Below are 20,276 nucleotides of genomic sequence, written 5' to 3'. Positions count from 1 at the left end.
CGACGCCCTAAATAACTGCCGACGGGGAACAGTTACCCGACGGCCTTATTATGAGCCCGTCGCCGACGGGAACATAGCCGTCGCCGACGGCTTACGTAGTGCCAAAACGCTGAACTTGTTTTGTTTCTCGTGCTTTGTGTTACCGGGTTGCCCGAAAGCTTACTTTATGGCTACATAATGTCCATACAAGGTTTAGCAAGTGTGTGTAAACTCAATTAGCGATTACAACGAGAATGGATTCATAAGAATCAAAAGAAATGAAGCGAATGACATGAAATGAACTAAGTGAATGATGATTAATGAGAAATGATATGCGGAAAGTTTGTAATTTGTATTAAATGAGAAGCATGATATTGTGTAGATGGCTGATGCAAGAAATATCAATGATGATAACAATGATGCGGTTAGAAAAGAAGCATTCGAAAACAGAGTCACGGAAGTAGCGGAAGGGGTTATGCAAGCCAATCTACCTCGGTTAGCTCAAGAAGTAGAAAGCCGAGTTCTGGGGGTTGTGGATGCTATGATGACGAGTAGGTTCGAAGAGTTGAAAGAATTAATCGAAGGATCCAAGAGTAGAGGTAAGGAACGAAGGTGCACTTACAAGGATTTTATGGCTTGTCATCCGACGACGTATGACGGTAAAATAGATCCTATTGAATGTCAAAGATGGATCTCGAATATAGAGGCGGTCTTTATACGAAGCCGGTGTGATAAGGAGGATCAAGTGATGTTCGCTACCGGTTTACTAACCCATCAAGCGAAGGATTGGTGGGATGCTCACAGCAAGGAGGTAGGCGAAGACAGACTGCAAGCTATGACTTGGCAAGAGTTCAAGGGGCCCTTCATGAGATATCATTGTCCTCAGTCGGCGATCGACAAGATTCAGGAGGATTTCTTACGCCTCCGGCAGAAAAACGAATCAGTGAATGAAATAGCAAACAATTTTATGGATAAGATGAAGTTCTGTGGAGAATTGGTAACAACCGAGAGAATGAAGATAAGCCGCTTCTATGGTGTGTTAAAAGCAGAAGTTAGAGAGTTCATCACTCCCTCAAAATGCGAAACTCTTGAAGAGCTCATTGATTTAGCACGGGATAGAGAGATCGAAATTAAGAGGCAAGAGGAGCGAGGTGAAAAGAGGCCGAGTGAAAAGGGTGCAAGTTTTAGTCCATCCAAAAAGGGGAAGTTTCAGGATCAAGGAAGAAAGGGTAAGTCGAAGGGTGGGATTACACCATGCAAGACATGTGGGAAGCTCCATACCGGAGAGTGTTTGCTAGGTAAGAAGGGGTGCTTTAAATGTGGTAAGGAGGGGCATTCGTCCTATCAATGCCCGGATAACCCAAAGACTTGTTTCAACTGTTTCGAAAAAGGGCATATCAAGTCGGAATGTCCAAAGCTTCAACAAGGGTCAAAGAAAGAAGATAAGAAGCAAGAGGGTTCCAGGACAAAGGGGAGAATGTATCAGATCACGTCTGAAGAAGCCAAGTCCCAACCAAATGTGGTTTCAGGTATTTTTCTAATAAATTCTATACCGGTTTACGTTTTGTTTGACACCGGAGCTACCATGTCGTTTATCTCTATTGAACTTGTTCAACGTCCATCCTTTAAGATTGAACGAATGTCGATGCCCTTAGAAGTAGAGATAGCAGATAGCAAAAGTTTCTTGTTGCACGAAATATGTAAAAATTGTAAATTGACCATTGAGGATGAGGAGTTTGCTATTGATCTTATCCCCATGATCTTGGGGGAATTCAAAGTAATAGTGGGTATGGATTGGATGTCTCAAAACCGCGCGGAAATAAATTGTGAAACCAAAACCATACATCTCCGGGCCCCAAGTGGAAGACGATTAAATGTACAAGGCGAAAGAAAGACAGAAGCGAAGCTATGTACTCTCGTTCAAGCCGCTAAGTACGTGCTCAATGGGAGTAGAGCATACTTAGCTTACGTAGTAAATACTCAACAAAGCTTCCCAAAGCTTGAAGATGTTGAAGTTGTGAACGAATTTCCGGATGTATTCCCGGAGGAATTGCCGGGACTCCCTCCCGAGCGAGAAGTGGAGTTCAAAATCGAATTGAATCCAGATGCGAAACCAGTCGCGAAGGCTCCCTATAGATTAGCTCCCACGGAAATGCGGGAATTAATGACACAAATACAAGACCTCTTAGACAAAGGCTTTATACGCCCGAGTGTGTCTCCTTGGGGAGCGCCCGTCTTATTTGTTAAGAAGAAAGACGGGTCGATGCGCATGTGCATCGACTATAGGGAGTTGAATAAGCTAACCATAAAGAACCGCTACCCTTTACCTAGAATTGACGACCTTTTCGATCAGTTACAAGGGGCGAGTTGGTTCTCCAAGATAGATCTGCGATCTGGGTACCATCAGGTTAGAGTACGAGGAGAAGACGTTCAAAAGACCGCATTTAGAACCCGTTACGGACATTATGAATTTTTAGTTATGTCCTTCGGGTTAACAAATGCGCCGGCGGCATTTATGGACCTTATGAACCGTGTATGCCGACCCATGTTGGATAGATCGGTAATTGTATTCATAGATGACATTTTGGTTTATTCACGAAGTAAGGACGAACATGCGGTACATTTGCGTGAAGTACTTGAAACTCTCCGTAAGGAGAAGCTCTACGCAAAATTTTCAAAGTGTGCCTTTTGGCTTAGGGAGGTACAGTTTCTGGGGCACGTGATAAATGCAGAGGGTGTTATGGTTGATCCTTCAAAGATCGATGCTGTAATGAAATGGGTTCCTCCGAAAAACCCAACAGAGATAAGAAGTTTTCTGGGTCTTGCTGGATACTATCGGAGGTTCATACAAGATTTTTCCAAGATAGCCCTGCCCTTAACAAAGCTGACCAGAAAGAAAGAGAAGTTTGTATGGGAAAAAGAACAGGAGGAGGCTTTTCGAATGTTGAAAGAAAAACTATCAAGTCCCCCAATCCTAATGTTACCAGACGGAACCGAAGACCTGGTGGTCTATTCAGACGCTTCACACCAGGGATTGGGTTGTGTTCTAATGCAAAGAGGGAGAGTTATCGCTTATGCTTCGCGACAATTGAAGCCTCATGAGATGAACTACCCCACACACGACTTAGAATTAGCGGCGGTAGTGTTTGCATTAAAAATTTGGAGGCATTATCTATATGGGGCAAAATGCACCATTTACTCGGACCACAAAAGCCTTAAATATTTCTTTGAACAAAGAGACCTAAATATGAGGCAGCGGAGGTGGTTGGAACTTATCAAAGATTATGATTGTGATATCCTCTACCACCCGGGGAGGGCAAATGTAGTAGCCGATGCTTTAAGCCGTAAAGAGTATCCACCTCCCATAAAAGTGAAATCCATGAAGATGGTAGTTACGCCACGATTACTCGAGGCAATACGCGAATCCCAGATAAAGTCGCTCGGAGCGGAAGACCTGAAGAGGGAACGACTAAAAGGTGTGATCAATAATCTAGAAGAAAATTCGACCGGGCTTAAGACGCGGTTCGGCCGAATTTGGATTCCGCGATTCTGCGAAGTCAAAGCTGCCTTGCTCGACGAGGCACATAAGTCTCGATATTCGGTCCATCCCGGGGCTACAAAGATGTATCGGGATTTGAAAGCCAATTATTGGTGGCCGGGAATGAAGCGTGACATAGTTAAATACGTCGCGAAATGCTTAACATGCTCCCAAGTGAAAGTAGAACATCAAAAGCCGTATGGGAAATTACAACCTTTGGAGATACCGGTATGGAAGTGGGAGGAACTAACGATGGATTTGATAACCAAACTTCCTAAAACAAAGAAAGGGCATGATACAATATGGGTAATCGTAGACCGACTTACAAAAAGCGCTCACTTTTTACCCATCAAAGAAGCTTACTCTTCCGAGAAAATGGCAGAAATTTATATGAACGAGATCATATCCCGTCATGGAGTGCCCGTGTCGATTGTCTCGGATCGGGACACTAGATTTACTTCTCGTTACTGGCGGAAGTTTCACGAGAGTGTGGGTACGAAGCTGCACATAAGTACCGCCTACCACCCTCAAACTGACGGCCAGTCAGAAAGAACCATTCAAACGCTCGTTGATATGTTAAGGGCGTGTGCCTTAGATTTTGGAGGAAGTTGGGACGACCAATTGCCCCTGGTCGAGTTTTCTTATAACAACAGTTACCATAGTAGTATTCAAATGGCACCTTACGAACTATTATACGGGAGAAAATGTAGGACTCCCGTATGTTGGGGCGAAGTGGGACAAAGGGAGCTTGCACCAAGTGATTTAATAGCAGTAACAAATGAAAAGATCGAAATGGTTAGAACAAGGTTGAAAGCAGCTCAAGATCGGCAAAAAGCTTATGCAGACAAGAGAAGGCGTCCTATCGAGTTCCAAATTGGTGATTTTGTCTTGCTAAAGGTGTCCCCATGGAAGGGTATAATCCGTTTTCGCAAACGGGGAAAGCTAGGTCCTCGTTACATTGGGCCGTTTAAAATTTTGGCTCGGGTTGGAAGGGTTGCGTATCGATTGGAATTACCGCCTGCTCTAAACGGGATTCACAATACCTTCCACGTGTCGCAATTAAGAAAGTGTCTTGCGGATGAGACAGCACTAGTACCACTCGATGATATCGAGTTGGATGAAGGGTTAAATTATGTCGAAAAACCCGTAACCATTAAGGACTTCAAGGTGAAGAATCTCCGCAATAAAGCTGTTAAACAAGTGTTGGTCCAATGGCGACACCGAAAAGGTTCAGATCTTACATGGGAAACTGAAGACGAAATGAGGAAGCACTACCCTTATCTTTTCGGTATGTCAATACTTAAATTGTTATGTGATCAGGTTTCGGGGACGAAACCTCTTTTAAGGAGGGTAGACTTGTAACACCCCAAAATATGTTATTCATTTACTTGTTTTATTAAAGGTGTATAAATTGTAATAATTAACCAAGTCAAAAGATTTTGGTAATTGTTAACTAAGAAAGAAAATTTGTGTGATAACTATCCACACTTATAACCCTAGGGACTAAAAGTGTGATTGTGACAAAATCTTAATAACAATAATAATATAACAAAAACCAACACACTGGTGTTGGTGGGGGAACGATCGAACAAGCAGAGAGAAGGGGGAAACCCTAGCTCAAGCAAAAACAGGCAATTGGATCCAAATTCTCAAGATAATCTAATGCATGAGTCCATAAATCTGGATAACTAACCTCAATTTTGTAAGTGGTAAGCATGATTTTCTGAATTTATGATTTTTAGAATGAGGGGATTAGACCAAATCTTGATTCCTTGTAACCAATGTAATGAATCTGAGTTAAGATTGCTTGTTAGAATAGGAATCATGCTTGAAATTATGTTCTAGAAAAAGTATAGTGAAAAACCCACTTTGTAAAGATTATGTTACTAATAGGAAATTCATGAGAATTAGGATCATGTGTTATTTGATATGTGAAATTGTTGTGATGCTCAAATGCTAGATAAACTGATTTTGGAACGGAAATTATATGAATTTAGAGGAAGATGATTTATGTGTTGTGATGAGCTAGTAGGGACATGCTTAGTAAACTTGTACCTTGTGCCTTATGTATGATGCTTACCAAGTGTTCGATGAAATGCCTAAAAGAAGAATTTATGTGGAAATAGTATAATGATGCCACAAACTAAATAAGTGAACGAATGTTCTAATGTAGGCGTGAAAGAAGAAGGTACAAGCACTAAGCAAGCGGAAGGAGCACAAGATCGAGGTATGCTTCGTGTCATACGAGTCTTTATTACGTTTCCTATTTATATAAACTTTCGTTGTTAAAGCTATTTTTATATAACGAGATTGACGATGTAGTAAGCAAGCGACAAATCCTTCGTGGATCTGGGTATGCTAATGAAAGTAGTGTTGAGTTATGCAAACCCAATCTCATGGGTTGAATGTGTATGCTTAGCTCTCTACGAGAGTGGTTATGTTAAACCCAATCTCATGGGTTGAATGTGTATGCTTAGCTCTCTACGAGAGTGTTTATGCTAAACCCAATTTTGTGGGTCGAATGCGTATGTCAAACTCTCTACGAGAGTGGTTATGCTTAACCCAACTATTGGGTTGTTGTATGCTTAAGAGTAAGAATGTTCTATGTGGTTAAAGCTAAATCGAAAGGTTATGATTTTCTATGAGACAACTAACTTATTAAATTTGTGAATGTTAATGTAGGTAAAGCACCTCTATAGGCGATTTGGAGTTATGGGACGAGCACATGTTCAAGCCTTAAAATACCAAACGCTTCCGCAACTCATATGCATACTTTTGGGTCTTTGTTTTGCCACTTTGTTAGACTTTGTTGAAGTGTTTTAGATTTAAAAAAAACTTGTTACTTTTGTTGGAATGGTTTTCATGTAAATTGGGTCGTAGGTAAATGTTGTATGTTATGTAAAAACAGGGAGTATGTCCGTTTTACAAACGGGTCATGCCCAATTTTTGTAAAAATTCCCTTAAGCGTCAAAGTGGTATTTCAATTCTCCTAAAAATCTTGCTTATGTAGTTATTCTATTATTTTTGAGAAAAGCGGTCCTTACAGTATCCTCTCCTGGCAAACTGCTAAACAGATCGAACTCTTTCTTTAACAAAGCTTTCTTGCTCTTGATCATGTTTTCGCTTCCCTCAAATTTAACCTTAAGAGCATCCCATATCGACTTAGCAGTTTTGTCGTGTTGTAACAAGATGAATATATCTTCCTTTATAGCCTGCTGCAACAAACTGATCATCATTTTCTCGGCTCTATACATTGCTCGTTCTTGCTCAGTAAACTCAGATATCTCTTTAACAACTTGCAACTCTGTTCTAGGCAAAGTGTACTTCTTCAATATGCACTCCCACGATCTAAGATGGTTTGCTTGAACCCAGTTTTCAAACCGATCCTTCCACCCATAATACTCCTCAATGCTCATCAATCTAGGAGGCTTTTGAGTCGTTCCCGTCTCATTTTCCAAATTCATTGCTTGAGCAATTGCGGCTGGAGTAGTCGATGTAGCAAACACGTTGTAAAACTCGGAATCCATACTGTTTTAACACGTTTTTCAATGAAGATGACAGAACAGCGAACCAAAAATGTCCTTTGGAGCGGTCCAAACTTAAAGATCGTTTGAGCGGACCAAAGTTGTTCGTTCGAGCGGACCAAAGTTGTTCAAATGAGCGATCCAGAGAAATAAATGTCTTAAGAGCGGTCCAAGATGATCCAAATGAGCGATCCAAGATGTCTTTGGAGCGGTCCAGAAATGTACACTCGAGCGGTCCAAAAACTGTCTTACGAGCGGTCCAACTGCAAATTTGGAGCGAACCAGAACCAAAATTGTACGAATAAGCGGTTCAAAACGTGATCTATGAGCGATTCACGATGACGTCACTTCGAGCGATCCACATATCGAACATGTTTTGATCTGTTTTTAAGCTGTATTTCGGCCTGTATCTTTCAAGGATTTGTCTAATTATGATTATACACAGTCTGTGAGTTTTTGAACGAAATTCAACCGTGCAATCTCCCGGAAATGAGAAAATAAGGTGTAGAAGTGAGAAGAAACGATGAAAAATAGCTACAATCTGCAGAAAACCTCCTCCCAAGCTCTGATACCACTTGTAGGAACGTTTGCTGACCCGAACGAGTCGTTCAGAGGTTGTCTCTTGCGTTTCAGATGCGGAATAATAAGAATCGCAAGTAGATATAGCTTGTTCTTCCTTCTAACTGCTTGTTTTATTTATTTGAAACGTTTTACAGAGCAATCGTCACACCGGCAGAGCTTCGGCGTGGAATTTCACATACACGTTATGAGGATCGCCCTAAAGACCCCTATATATAGTGGTTTGGGTCCGCTCATATGTCACATGTTCATATGAGCGGTCCAGACACGTCCACATAAGCGATCCATTCATGACAAATAAGCGTCCCAACATCCCTATGTCCCTATGAGCGGTCCTAGCAAATAACACCTATACAGACTCCTGTTTTCTCGTATTACGTGCCCTATGCTATACAATACGATGTAAGACCTGATCCTAGACACCTAGACGCAATCAACAGATGCAGTGCACTAACAATATCTCCAATCAACCTCATATGGTAATGCATCGAACAGTTTGTCAACTAGTTCTTCATCAGAAAACTTGATTTCATGTCTTACTAACTCTAGTTTCAGATGACCGAATCTCTCTATCATTTTACATACCGATTCATTCTTTAGACAACCAAAAAGATCAAATTCTTTTCTAAGAAGCTTTCGTTTGTTCTTTACAATCTCTTTGCTTCCAAGACACTTCTTTCCGAGTTTATCCCACAAATCTTTAGCATTTGAGTAATCTATCAGCGAAATGATGTCTTCCCGCACCGATTGAAACAATAATGCCACACACTTTTGCTCGGCCACAAAACTCTCAATCTCTTCAGCCGATCTCAATGCTTCACCATTCTTCTTTCCCTCGGCATAACCATTCTTCATACTCTTCCAGCTGGGAAAAGCGAATGCCATCAACCAGTCTTCGAACTTTGTTGCCTACCTGCTGTAATCTTCTATAGCCATCAGCTTAGGAGGTTTGTTAAATGTTCCAAATGCGCTTTCGGACTCCCATGCTTCCTTCTTTCTTTCTTTCGGTGGACTCTTGTTAGCATTGCTTGAAGAGGTGTCATTGTTTCCAGAACTTCCTGTGAATGCGTACATGTCGCTGAAAGGATTCATGAAAATATCATCCATTTTGATTGTTCCTGCAAAATCAACCAATACTTAGAAAATTTTCCGAAAATTTGAAACACTGAACACAAAAGCGGATCTATCTCAATAGATGACAGATAAGCGGATCAATCAGGTTCAAACAAGCGAACTCGATAAGCAGATCACTGTTCGAGCGAACCCACTAATGTCACAAAAGCGAACCCAATTGTGTCACAAAAGCGAACCCAAATGTACTTAAAAGCGAACCTAGTAAAGTACTTTCCAGCGAACCTAACTAGATTTTTGTACGTAACAGCGAACCTGTTGTTCGTAACAGCGAATCAGAAAATATCACAAAAGCGGATCAAAAACTCGCGATGTCCGTAAAAGCGTACCACAGTTTTTAACCGATTTTGACCATTTTTAGTCCGTATTTTGATCTGAAACTTTCTAGGGTTTGTTATTAGTATGTTTTACACGTTATATTCCATTTTCAGACAATTTCAACCGTAGGAACCACTGAAAATCGAAAAAGTATGAGAGAAAGTGAGTAGAAAAGAGAGATTTATGCAGATATAAGCTGTAGTAGTATGAACTCCTCGTCCTGAGCTCTGATACCACTTGTTGGACCGTTGTTTGACCCTAAAACGTCAGTCAAGGTAGCTCATCATCACATATAAAGGCGGAATCAGTACATATGATGTTACAACAGCTTATCCTTTCAATTCCACTGCTTTTACTAGCTTTCTGAATGAATTTTGACAGAGTTTCGGCTCCTAAGCACACACATACACATATGAAGATCCGCTGATACAACCCCTATATATAGACGACGTGGTTCGCTAATATGACATGTCATATTAGCGGACCTGTTACATATTGACATAAAAGCGGACCCTTACAAGACCTATAAGCGGACCATCATACAATATGACCTAAAAGCGAACCTACTTCTATTTTACATAATTTTGACCATTTGACTCCCTGTTGACCAATCTTGACCTAGACTTTAATGTAGACGTAGTCAACAGACATTTCATGCATCAATAACACTGAACAATGGCAAGACTCTTACCAAACCGTTCCCTTAACCCCCGACCAGGTAGCCAACATACCTCCATATAGACCGTGGATATATGAATGGTGAAAATCTTTTATTTTATATAGACAGTAAAATAATGCCAAGACACCACGGACAAACGATAAGGAAGAATCACCTTCACCAAGTGATGTAAGAGACTTAGGCAAACATGGCCGTTGATTGTCAAGAACTCTTACGATCAATCTTGGATCCCTAGACGACTCACACACTCTATGATGGACAATGGATGATTGGATGATGGTGTTGTGATGGTGGTGGGTGGTGGGTGAAGTGTGAGAGAGGTGGTGTGCCAAGGGATGAGTTGCAAGAGCTCCAAGCACTCCTATTTATAGGCTGAACAGAAGCTCGGGCACGGCCCCGTGTCCATCCTCTTCTCTTTCTTCATTAAATGCAGTTTGTCTGCATTAGTTGACCACGCCCCCGTGTCCGCTGAGCACGACCCCGTGTGCAGAAGCATATATGTACTATCAAGATTTGCCTGGATTCCGCGAATCTTATAGTTGACCACGGCCCCGTGTCCGCTGAGCACGGCCCCGTGGTGGGCGATGGAAGCTTCTACAACTTTGTCTTTTCTGCTGACACTTAGGCACGCCCCCGTGCTTATTGAGCACAGGGCGTGTTCAGCCCTCTGTTTCCTTGTTTTGCTTGGGAAGATGCTGTCGGGAGGCCGGGCATGACACGTTTGTTCCTTTTCTTGTATTTATGTTAGATTTAGCTGCCTTTTTGCTTCTTTTGTTTATTTGAACTCATTTAGTCCTGAAAATACAAAAGGAAGACAAAAGCACACTTTTTCCAACATTAGTACTAAAAAAGGGTTAGTTTTATGCCACAATTGATGTAATTTATATGTTGCATTTTGTGCACATCAGTGGCACTGTACTGGTCGGTGCCATAACCGGATATTTCCTGTTCCTATCCAGCTGAGCTTGCCTCTTTGAATCAGAAGCTACAATTTATCAACATGATTTCGTAAAAACATACCTCCAGTTACAGCCTTTATATCTCTCCTATCTTCATTGGAGATGCCATCGTGAAATGTCGTAATCAACTCTCATCTTCGAATGCCATAGTGAGGGCAATTTCAGATCAATTGATTGAACCGTTTCCAAGACCCATAAAGTAGTTTAGTTGGCATTTGATGAAACTCTCTAATCGCCGCTCTACCTGACTAGGTTCTTTGAGGGGTGTAATATTCTTCTAGAAATTGCTGTTGCAACTCCTACCATGTGTGAATACTTGCATAGGGCAAGGATGTGAACCAATCACTCGCGGCATCCTTTAATGAAAACGGAAATAGTACCAACTTCACCTGATCTGGTGTGAACCCGTGTCCACCAATCATACTACACAACGCCTCGAAATCCACAATATGTGTGTATGGCTCCTCAATACCCTTCCCATGAAAGGTAGGTAGCATGTTCAGAATGTGCGAGTTTGCTTCGAAAGCCCGATCCCTATTTAAGACAGGCATGACAATTGGAGAAGAATGTTCCGTAATTTGCGGTCAAAGGACTCTCCGCTTCTCTAACATTAGGATTTGGAAATCTCGGATCTCTTTGCCTTAGACGAGGCATAGCCGATGCTCGATTAACCTGTGGTGAGGTTTGGTATCCATCTCCCCCACGCGACTGTCTCTACTGTTAAGCTGGCTAGTTCCGGTTTAGTGCCAGATTTTTGTCCTACAGATTACCCGTCACCACACGTGACTGTCTCTACTGTTAAGCTGGCTAGTTCCGGTTTAGTTCCAAACCTGCATTCACTTGATACGAAGAAGTTAGCAATGTTTCATTAAATTTAGTATTTGGAACGGTGCTTACCACATTGATGTTAATGCTTTTTGTGTTCTTGGGATTTATCACCGTGTCACTTGGTAATTGACCTTTTGCTTTCTTCAATAATGCCACGTCACTTGCAAGTTGACCCATCTGAGTGGTCAACGACTGAATTGCTTTGTCACGGATTTCATCTTTTTGCATGCGAACATCATCCATTTGATTTCTTCGCTGCATCTCTAGTTGCATTGCCTTGAGCATCTCCGTCATCTCATTTCTGCTTGATGAAGTTTGACCTGAACCACTTTGACCCGTTTGTGGAGATTGCCCTTGGTACCCATAGTTGTTTCCACCCCTATAGTTCCCTTGATTGTATTGTTGGTGTGGTGCAAAATCACCTTGAGCTCCTTGAAAATTTGGGTTGGCTTGATTCAAGGGATTCCCGTAGCGAAAGTTTGGATGGTTTCGTAACTCCGGGTGGTATGTGTTGGAGTTCATGTTGAAACTTCGACCACCCCCTTGAATAGCATTCACCTCTTCTACTTGCTCATCAACCACCCCTACTACACAAACTTCCTCCGTGTGGCCTATTTCATTGCAATTAGTGCACAAGTTGTACAATTGATTCGTGGTTTGAACATTGCCACTCTCCACTCCATGCACTTGTGGCCTTTGTACCACATGCCTTGCCCGTCTTGAGGATTGGGCCTTTCTTTTGGAAGTCACCGACATTTGTTCTAAAAATGCCCAATCGTCTTGTTCAAAATTTGTACCGAAAGTACTGTTAGTGATTGACATTAAGTCACGAGCATCCTCCGAACTCAACCCTTCGTGAAACGCGTTTAACAACTCCCAAAGTTGTATACCATGGTGAGGGCAATTTTTCAACATCATGTTGAACCTTTCAAAAGCTTCATGAAACATCTCCCCCGGTTGTTGTTGAAAGCTCCTTAAACTTCTCCATGCATCATTTGTCTTTTGAGAAGTGTAGAACTCTTCCAAGAAAATTTGTTGCATGTCGGCCCATGTATAAATTGACGCGGAAGGCAAAGTATGAAACCATCTTTTTGCTTTATCTTCCAAAGAGAATTGAAATAGAACCAACTTGACATTGTCCGACAAAAAACCTTGACCTCCAATAGTGTTGCAAATGGAGTCGTATGTTTCCAAATGAAAGTAAGGTTCTTCCGTTGCTAACCCCTTGAACTTTGGCAAACTTTGGAGTGCGGTTGTTCTAACCTCAAAAGTCCTCCCATCCGGGTGATGAGGAATCACTACCGGAGAAGGATTATTAGTGATAACCGGTCTAAAGTGAGCTTCAATACCCCGTACCGCCTCTCGATGATGTCTACGCGGAGCACCCAATGGTAACTTCGCTCAATAAGGTACAACTATTCCAACCGGAGAAGGATTATTAGTGATAACCGGTCTAAAGTGAGCTTCAATACCCCGTACCACCTCTCGATGATGTCTACGCGGAGCACCCAATGGTACTCTTGGTTGACCCATTTGTCCTTGCATACGCCCTTGAGGTGCAAATGGCGGTTGAAATTGATGTTGTTGCATTGGAGGTTGTTGCACCGGCCTTTGGAATTGGTGATGTTGATATTGCGGCCGAACTTGTTGTAGAGGTGTTGGTCTTTGGATTTGTGGCCCATGTAGCCGAATTTGTTGTATCCCGACCGGTAATCTATTTGTGTCTTGAAATTGTTGAATCGGTTTACTTTGTTGACCCGCTCCTCCTTGAGGTCCCAAATATCCTCCATCACCCCCATAATAAAAGCCTTCCTCTTCATACCCTCTAAAATCTTCTTCATAACCATCATCATACCCATCCCCTTGAATACCCGAAGATTGCCCAAAGGGAAGAGTTGAGTATTGAAAACCCGATTGGTTCGATGGTCTAAATGTAGAAGTAGCGTGGACAATGGTTGAATTTGGTGTTATTGTATAAGTAGAGGATGATTGACCCGTAGTTGGGGGGAAGAAATGTGAAAATGGTGGAATTGTGGTCGAGGGGCTAAAGGTAGGAATGGGTTCAACTTGGGTAGTAATAGGTGATGTAATGGTATTGGTTGGTGTAACTTCATGTGGTGGAAAAGGTTCGGTGGTGGTAATAGGCATGGTGGTGTTTGGTGATGGTTGTGTGGCAGTAGGTATAAATGATGAGGTCGTTTGACCCGTTATGGCTGGTACTTGAGATTCTTGCATGATGTTTCTTGGTGTAACGGGTGAAGTGGGTGAACCAATGATCTTGTTTTCTCTTAACAAAACTCTGTTTTGACGCAAAGTTCTTTCGATTTCTGGATCAAACGATAGTGGTGATGACTTGTGAGAGCCCCTAGTATGCATACACTTGAAGTACCTGCACACTAAACACAACCAGCGTAAACCCGAAAATAACAAAACAAAACTACTAAACTAACACACGTTGCGCACTACTCCCTGGCAACGGCGCCAAAATTTGACGTGGTGTCGCGGTACACGCAAATTTAATCCAAATAACAACTAATAGATAGTGGTAAATGGGTATCGAACTCAGGGAGTATGTGGAAAGTATGTCGATGTTATAGCTTTGCACTTTAACTAAAATTAAACTACAATTGCAGAAATTAAAATTCAAGAGTTGATTGTTTTGGTTTTAAGAACTAATGTTAACTAATTAAATTGCAAATCAAAGATTGGTTTTGTAAACAGATTAGGAACAAGCGACCATCCTAGATTTCAGGTTTTAATCCACACTAATGTTTATGCTTAACTAGAAAGAACCACATAGACATGGCTTGCGTTTGATTATCTGTTTGTGATGAAAGGGAACTAAGTACTTGGATTATAAATGTGAGGTTGTTACCCGATGATCAATTAACAATTATCCAACCCTAATCCCTCCCATGATATCTCGATTGCCAACGGCACCAAGAACGTATGGTTTTAGATTAACATCAAACAAAAATCAACACTTTACAAACAAACATTCAAACACCATAATAACTCAAACAAACATTCAAAGTTATTATTCTAGAAATTCAAGCACAAACATAGTGTTTCAAAAGCAAACCTTACATCTAGGATGATCCCCACAAGTTTAGCCACTCATGACTTGGTACATCATCATCACACAACGATTAATGTTCATATGAATCGAAAACACAAACCAATTGTTTAGAAATGTTTGGAACCAAGAAGAACTAGCCAAAATCGCCCCCAATATGCTAAGAAAACGTCCCAATGATGATTCACATCAAAAGACACTTGAAAACGGTTTTAGTGGAGCAGTTACGTCTTTTCCTTGCCACCTCTACCGTAACTTACGGTAGGTACCGTAAGTTACGGTAGACTTCAAGTTGTTACGGTGAAACACTACTGTATTACGGTGGAAATGGGAAAATTCAGGGGCTACCGTAAATTACGGTAGCCACCGTAAGTTATGGTAGGCTTCAGCATGCAATTTTGTTTTCAGCATAACTTTCTCGTTTCAACTCCGTTTTCTTTGCCGTTTTCGCCCACGTTCTCGTAATTTCATCCCCTATCATGTCATCATCTTAATTCTTCAATTTCAATAATTGATTTTTTTCATTTATTCTCCGTATTCCTTCCATTTTAAGCTCCATTTGTACCTAAAACACAAACAACCGTAGTTATCTAATTCTAGACAATTACCCGATTAAATGTAGGATTTTAATATCGTTTATACCACTTAAGGGTTGTCCTACAGATTACTCATCACTCCACGCGACTGTCTCTACTGTTAAGCTGGCTAGTTCCGGTTTAGTGCCAGATTTTGCGGACCACCCCGATAACCTATGTAACCGTCATTTATTCCCCACCTTTTTTCTTTTCCAAACACGTCGTCCCATTCATCGGCTATAGCCCAGTTTTCCTCTTGATCAAACATATTACCCGATCGGTTCGGGTGCAACACTTGAATCGGTGGATTCACAGCCCGCAACGGATTTGGCTGCGGTGGTAGTCGGCTTTCTAACAGGTAAAGCAATCCACCGACCGAATGAAAATCTCCTATTGGTGCTTGAGCTTGACGGGTATTCGCGTTTTGTTGCAGTGCTACGTGTGGAGTTTGTTGATTTTGATTTTGGGGTTGATTTTGTGGTTCTGGTGGAAACGGAGGTGGTGGCATGTTGGGAAGTGGCTCTTATTATAGTGGTTGCTGGTTCAGGTTCGGTTGATTTTCTAGAGGATTCATTGCTGAAACTGGTGCTTTTACCTTGAATGCTGAACGAAAAACTAAATCCTGTATGGCGGTCTTTTCAATTTCGGGGTTGAAAAGAAGCGGTGATGATCTTCCTGAAAACCTGGGATGCATGTAATAAGAAGTCACCTGCACACAAGTAAACAAGAAACTGTGCGTAATACTGAACGAAACAAAAAAAACAAAAAGAAATATTTTTGGATTTTTATGATTTTTGGAAAACAAGAAACAACTAATTCTAAACTAACACTAAGCGCACGAATTCCACCGCAACGACACCATTTTGATGACTGTCGTTAGTGTCATGCAAAAACCTAATTAAACTAAATAGATAGCGTAAGTAGGGTATCATATCAACGAGGAATTTGTGGTGAGTGTTAACTTCTAATCAATAACTACGATTAATCTAGTTGGGGGTTTATTTGCTTGTTTTAAAGTAACGAAAATTAATTAAGAAGGTTTTATCAAGATGAGAGAAAGTAACCTCCACCCAAAATCCTGATTACCCATTTTAACACAAGAACCCGTTTACCAATTGATAACACCACATAGACATGGCCTTGGAATTAATGATTTTGAGTAATTATTACGGATAGTTTTTAAGACTGACTATGACAATGACAACCTAATAACTCGTTTGATTATATCAATTACCCATTAATTTAACAACCTGCCAACGATGCAAGGAAATCGCCAATACGCTTGATAAATGACAAACAATTCAAATATAATAAACATTCACAAAACCAACACAAGTAGTTAAAATTACAACTTAATAAGAATCGGAAAAAAATAGTCTAGTTCAAAGCAAGTAAAACATTCATCCGGGAGGAAGGCACAAGCGTTTAGCCGCGCATACTCGTAATTACAGCTTCAGGAATCAATGAAATAAGATCACACATGAAGAAACTTGATGGAAGATGGAAAATAGATGGTGAAATCGCCTAAAAGCTTCCCCCAATTCGTCCAAAATGGCAAATTAGCAAAAAGTAGGGCTTCCATGCAATTGGAATGAATTTAAATAAGTTTTAACCGACTCTCGCCGTCGCGCCACGCGACCACACACTTTGCACTATCGCGTGGCGTGTAAATGAATACTTTGACTTTCGTTGACTTTGTCGTGGTCACGCCACGTGACCATGCTCTTCCCTCCTCGTCGCGTGGCGCGAAAATGCATGGTTTCCAGCGTGATGTTTTTCTCCCCCTTCTAGGTACCGTCAGGTCCGTTTTTCGACTTTGATGTTTTTTCCACCTAATTTAGGCCCCTTTAAACCTGAAAAACCAAACACTGGATAAGCATAACATATCAATCTAATTTAACGCATTTAACTGCTTAAAACCGACACAAAACTATACAAATACAACGTGTTTGCACAAGCACATCACCTCTTGAGCCATCTTAAGCTTGAGTTGGCAGACGACACGAGCAGCGGACTTCTTCACATCCTCAATATGCTTGTCCATTTCCTGCTTCTTTCTTTCCTCAAACCTCTTCAGCTCCTTTTCCAACTAGTTGTTTTCTTTGGACATAGCCTTGATGTGGTCATCCTTGGCATGGGAAAGCATGATGAGATCAGCATGGGATTCATTCAGCTTGTTAGCTTCTTTCAAGGAATCCTCAATAGTGTTCAACAGGATGTCTTAGGCCTAAGAGATTGAAATATTTCAAACAGGGATATCGCAATAAATATCTCTAAGGATATTAACCAAAATATTTGAGGTACACTACCATAAATCCATACCATGGAGATCAGGGTCATTGACTTAGCATGCACTTATTGAGGTCCAAGGTTATCGTATGGGCCAGGCATGTCAGGCTCCAGAGGTTTCCTTTTCTAGCTAAGAGGGGATTTGCCTTCGGCTATCGGAGTGGGAGGAGAGGATGCTTCAACTGGAGCTGGACGCGAAGGTGAAGTTGTCAGGGTAGGAGATTTCTTTTTTCTCGATCATGTTGTCGATTTCATCCAAAGAGATCGCAGAGGAAGCTTTCACAAGTGTTGTAACATGTTCAAAAGCTATTACATTTTACTACATTATGCACTTAAGCTATTTTGTAGGAAAAATAACTTGACATGTTAGAGGCAGAGGTTTGACTTGTCGAAACAGTGAGAGTGGCTCCAACCTGAAAGGTTCTATCTTCTTCGGGTAACTCAAGTATTACTTGGATCCTTTCCGAGGAATCAACACAGGAAGGGGCAAGTCTTGAAAGTTTGGCTGCATATATAAAGCAAAACATTAATAAGGATATTGTTAGAAGTATTTTCTATTCTTAAAGATCTAGGTCGTACGAGTGGTTAACCACTCCATTGGTAGCCTTTTCCCCCTGGAATGGAGGATCACTTCATGGAGAAAAACTTCTTTTGCCAAGAGTCCTCGTTCATACTCGCTTTTAGAACCAATGTTCACGATTTCGACAAGACTTGTAAGACAAACTGGCTAGAACCAGCCTATAGACGATGGTTAGGTCAAATCTCTATACCACGGGTTTCGATCAAATTACACAAAACAAACAGGATCCTCCACATTTTCGGCATTGCCTGAGCATAACTCAGGCCAGTGAGACAGAAGAAGTCGCAGTCAAATGGGGGAAAAGGGTACTTCAAGCCGAGACAGAAGGGGTAGGTTAGGAAGCAGACCTAGGTGGGTGAAATGAAATCGGACTTGAGTTTTCGACTATAAGCATTGAAGATAGCTAATTTAGCGAAAGAGCCTGAGGATTGAAGGTTAGTAACATTTAGGTCAAAAAACATACAGACTTTGTCGTTGGGATCCCTCAACAAATTTTGGGGAATAAAATAACCAATGGTAGTGGGGCCTTGTGACAAGGACGATCATGTTCGCTTAGTAGCCATAGTAGCGATGAAGTGTGTGTGCATAAGCAGGAGAAAAAGAAAGAAAAAGTTCATAGAAAAGAAAGAAGAATACCTTATTTCTCCGAAAGATGGGAAGATATAGATTGATGGGAAATATTAAATGAAATGTTATAGATGGATTTTTGAACCAAAACGATATTGTTTAACGCGATGGGAGTTGCACCTGACTATCCGGGATATTTAACAGGTTATATATTCTGAACTTGTTCTTTATTTTCAAGCTAATCTATTTTGCACGTGTTATTTATTAAACGCATGTCTATCGATAAGAGACCAAGTCCTCACACACTTTTTACTGACTTAATTGATGGAACTGACCGTTGGACTCGAGACCTGGAGGACTCCAACGTTCAAAAAAGCATACACCGGAGTATCCTCGGAATAGCGGACATATAGTTAGGCTTTTCTCTTATAAATAAGGAGGCCATGTGATCGATTCTCACTACTTACACACACTCGCAAGCTCTAACATTCTCTTTAGTGATCATTGTACCATCGATCACATTGGTTCTCAAGTTGTACTTTTACTTCTTGTTGCAATAATATTGACTGTGGTAGACAACTTTTATAGTGGTCTCCCTAGGTTTTGTGTCAACGATCTACGCTTGGCAGGGGCTTTCCTCGTAATTCCATGTGTTCTTAGTTACTAAGTTACTTAGTTTCACTCCCAATATCCCGAGCCATATTCTAGTATTCAGGGCAGTATTTTTAGCAATTCAAACGATATTCTATCAAAAAACTCTTAGCATCTTTGTCCAACGTATTAATTATAACTTTTTTTAACAATTTTCTTAATCGTTAAAAGTTTAGCACACTACCACACATAACGAATTTGATCAATAAATTTCTTAGATCATATTTGACCAAAACATTAGTGTTTTGATCAAAAATTGATAGTTTAACTTTTAATACCAAATTTAGAATGTGAGGATCGGCGCGTATAAAATTTAGAAGTATATATAGTTGGGATCCTGGATGAACAGTCAGGATCCTTGTATAAAAAAACAGTTTTGAGTAGTTTAATAACGATTGTAAAGTTAAATCGATGAACACAAACGATTTGTCACGAGGAAAAGCCCTTGATCCTCTTCGAAAAGTTGATCTCCTGCACAAAAAACCCCGGGAGCTGGAAAGTACACAGCTCCACTAATATTAAATAAGTAAAAATTATAATTGAAGGACTTGGACCGATCGAACTAAGTGTTACAACTGATGTGAGAGTGACTGTGAGTGTGAATGCAGTAAAAAAATGTAATCGAAAGTGTAGAAGTGTCCTACATTGATCTGATCCAGTCTATTTATAGTACAACGTTCGAAATGAATCCTAATTAGAACTCCGATATTTCCAGGATCCTAAGCAGACTTGGTAATTGACCGTTGGCTACCGTCCAACACCTTTTCCACACGTTTTCCTTAGCTAACTTAACGAGATTTCAAGAACACCTTTCCTACTAACCGTATATGAGAATATTCCTACAAAAATACCTTTCACAGAAGAAACAACTGATTATAGTAAACATATTCAGGATCCTGATCAGTATCAGAATCCTGAAACCTCAGGATCCCTCTGCACATCAGCGATACTCAGGATCGTGGACCCAAAATTTTTACCCTAAACAATTGGCATTATATAAATT

At 40.9% G+C, this 20,276-nt stretch overlaps 1 protein-coding gene across 1 annotated transcript; it reads left to right on the top strand.

Moving 5' to 3' along the window:
- The first annotated feature begins 361 nt into the window (after window positions 1–361).
- Window positions 362–6,329, top strand: LOC110896689. Its single transcript, XM_022143882.2, has 3 exons — window positions 362–1,508; window positions 5,691–5,744; window positions 6,200–6,329. The coding sequence occupies exons 1-3, from the start codon at window positions 362–364 to the stop codon at window positions 6,214–6,216; spliced, it is 1,218 nt and encodes a 405-aa protein (XP_021999574.2). The 3' UTR covers window positions 6,217–6,329.
- Window positions 6,330–20,276: the final 13,947 nt, after the last annotated feature.

The sequence above is a fragment of the Helianthus annuus genome, chromosome 12 (assembly GCF_002127325.2).
Source record: "Helianthus annuus cultivar XRQ/B chromosome 12, HanXRQr2.0-SUNRISE, whole genome shotgun sequence".
Lineage (NCBI taxonomy): Eukaryota > Viridiplantae > Streptophyta > Magnoliopsida > Asterales > Asteraceae > Helianthus > Helianthus annuus.
This window is presented reverse-complemented; position numbering and strand designations above follow the sequence as displayed.

Bases quoted from the DNA above. Each gene is read 5' to 3' on its own strand.
- LOC110896689 (XM_022143882.2), top strand. From the start codon at position 362: ATGGCTGATGCAAGAAATATCAATGATGATAACAATGATGCGGTTAGA. The intron at 1,509-5,690 runs GTATTTTTCTAA...GTTCTAATGTAG, and splicing joins CCAACCAAATGTGGTTTCAG to GCGTGAAAGAAGAAGGTACA.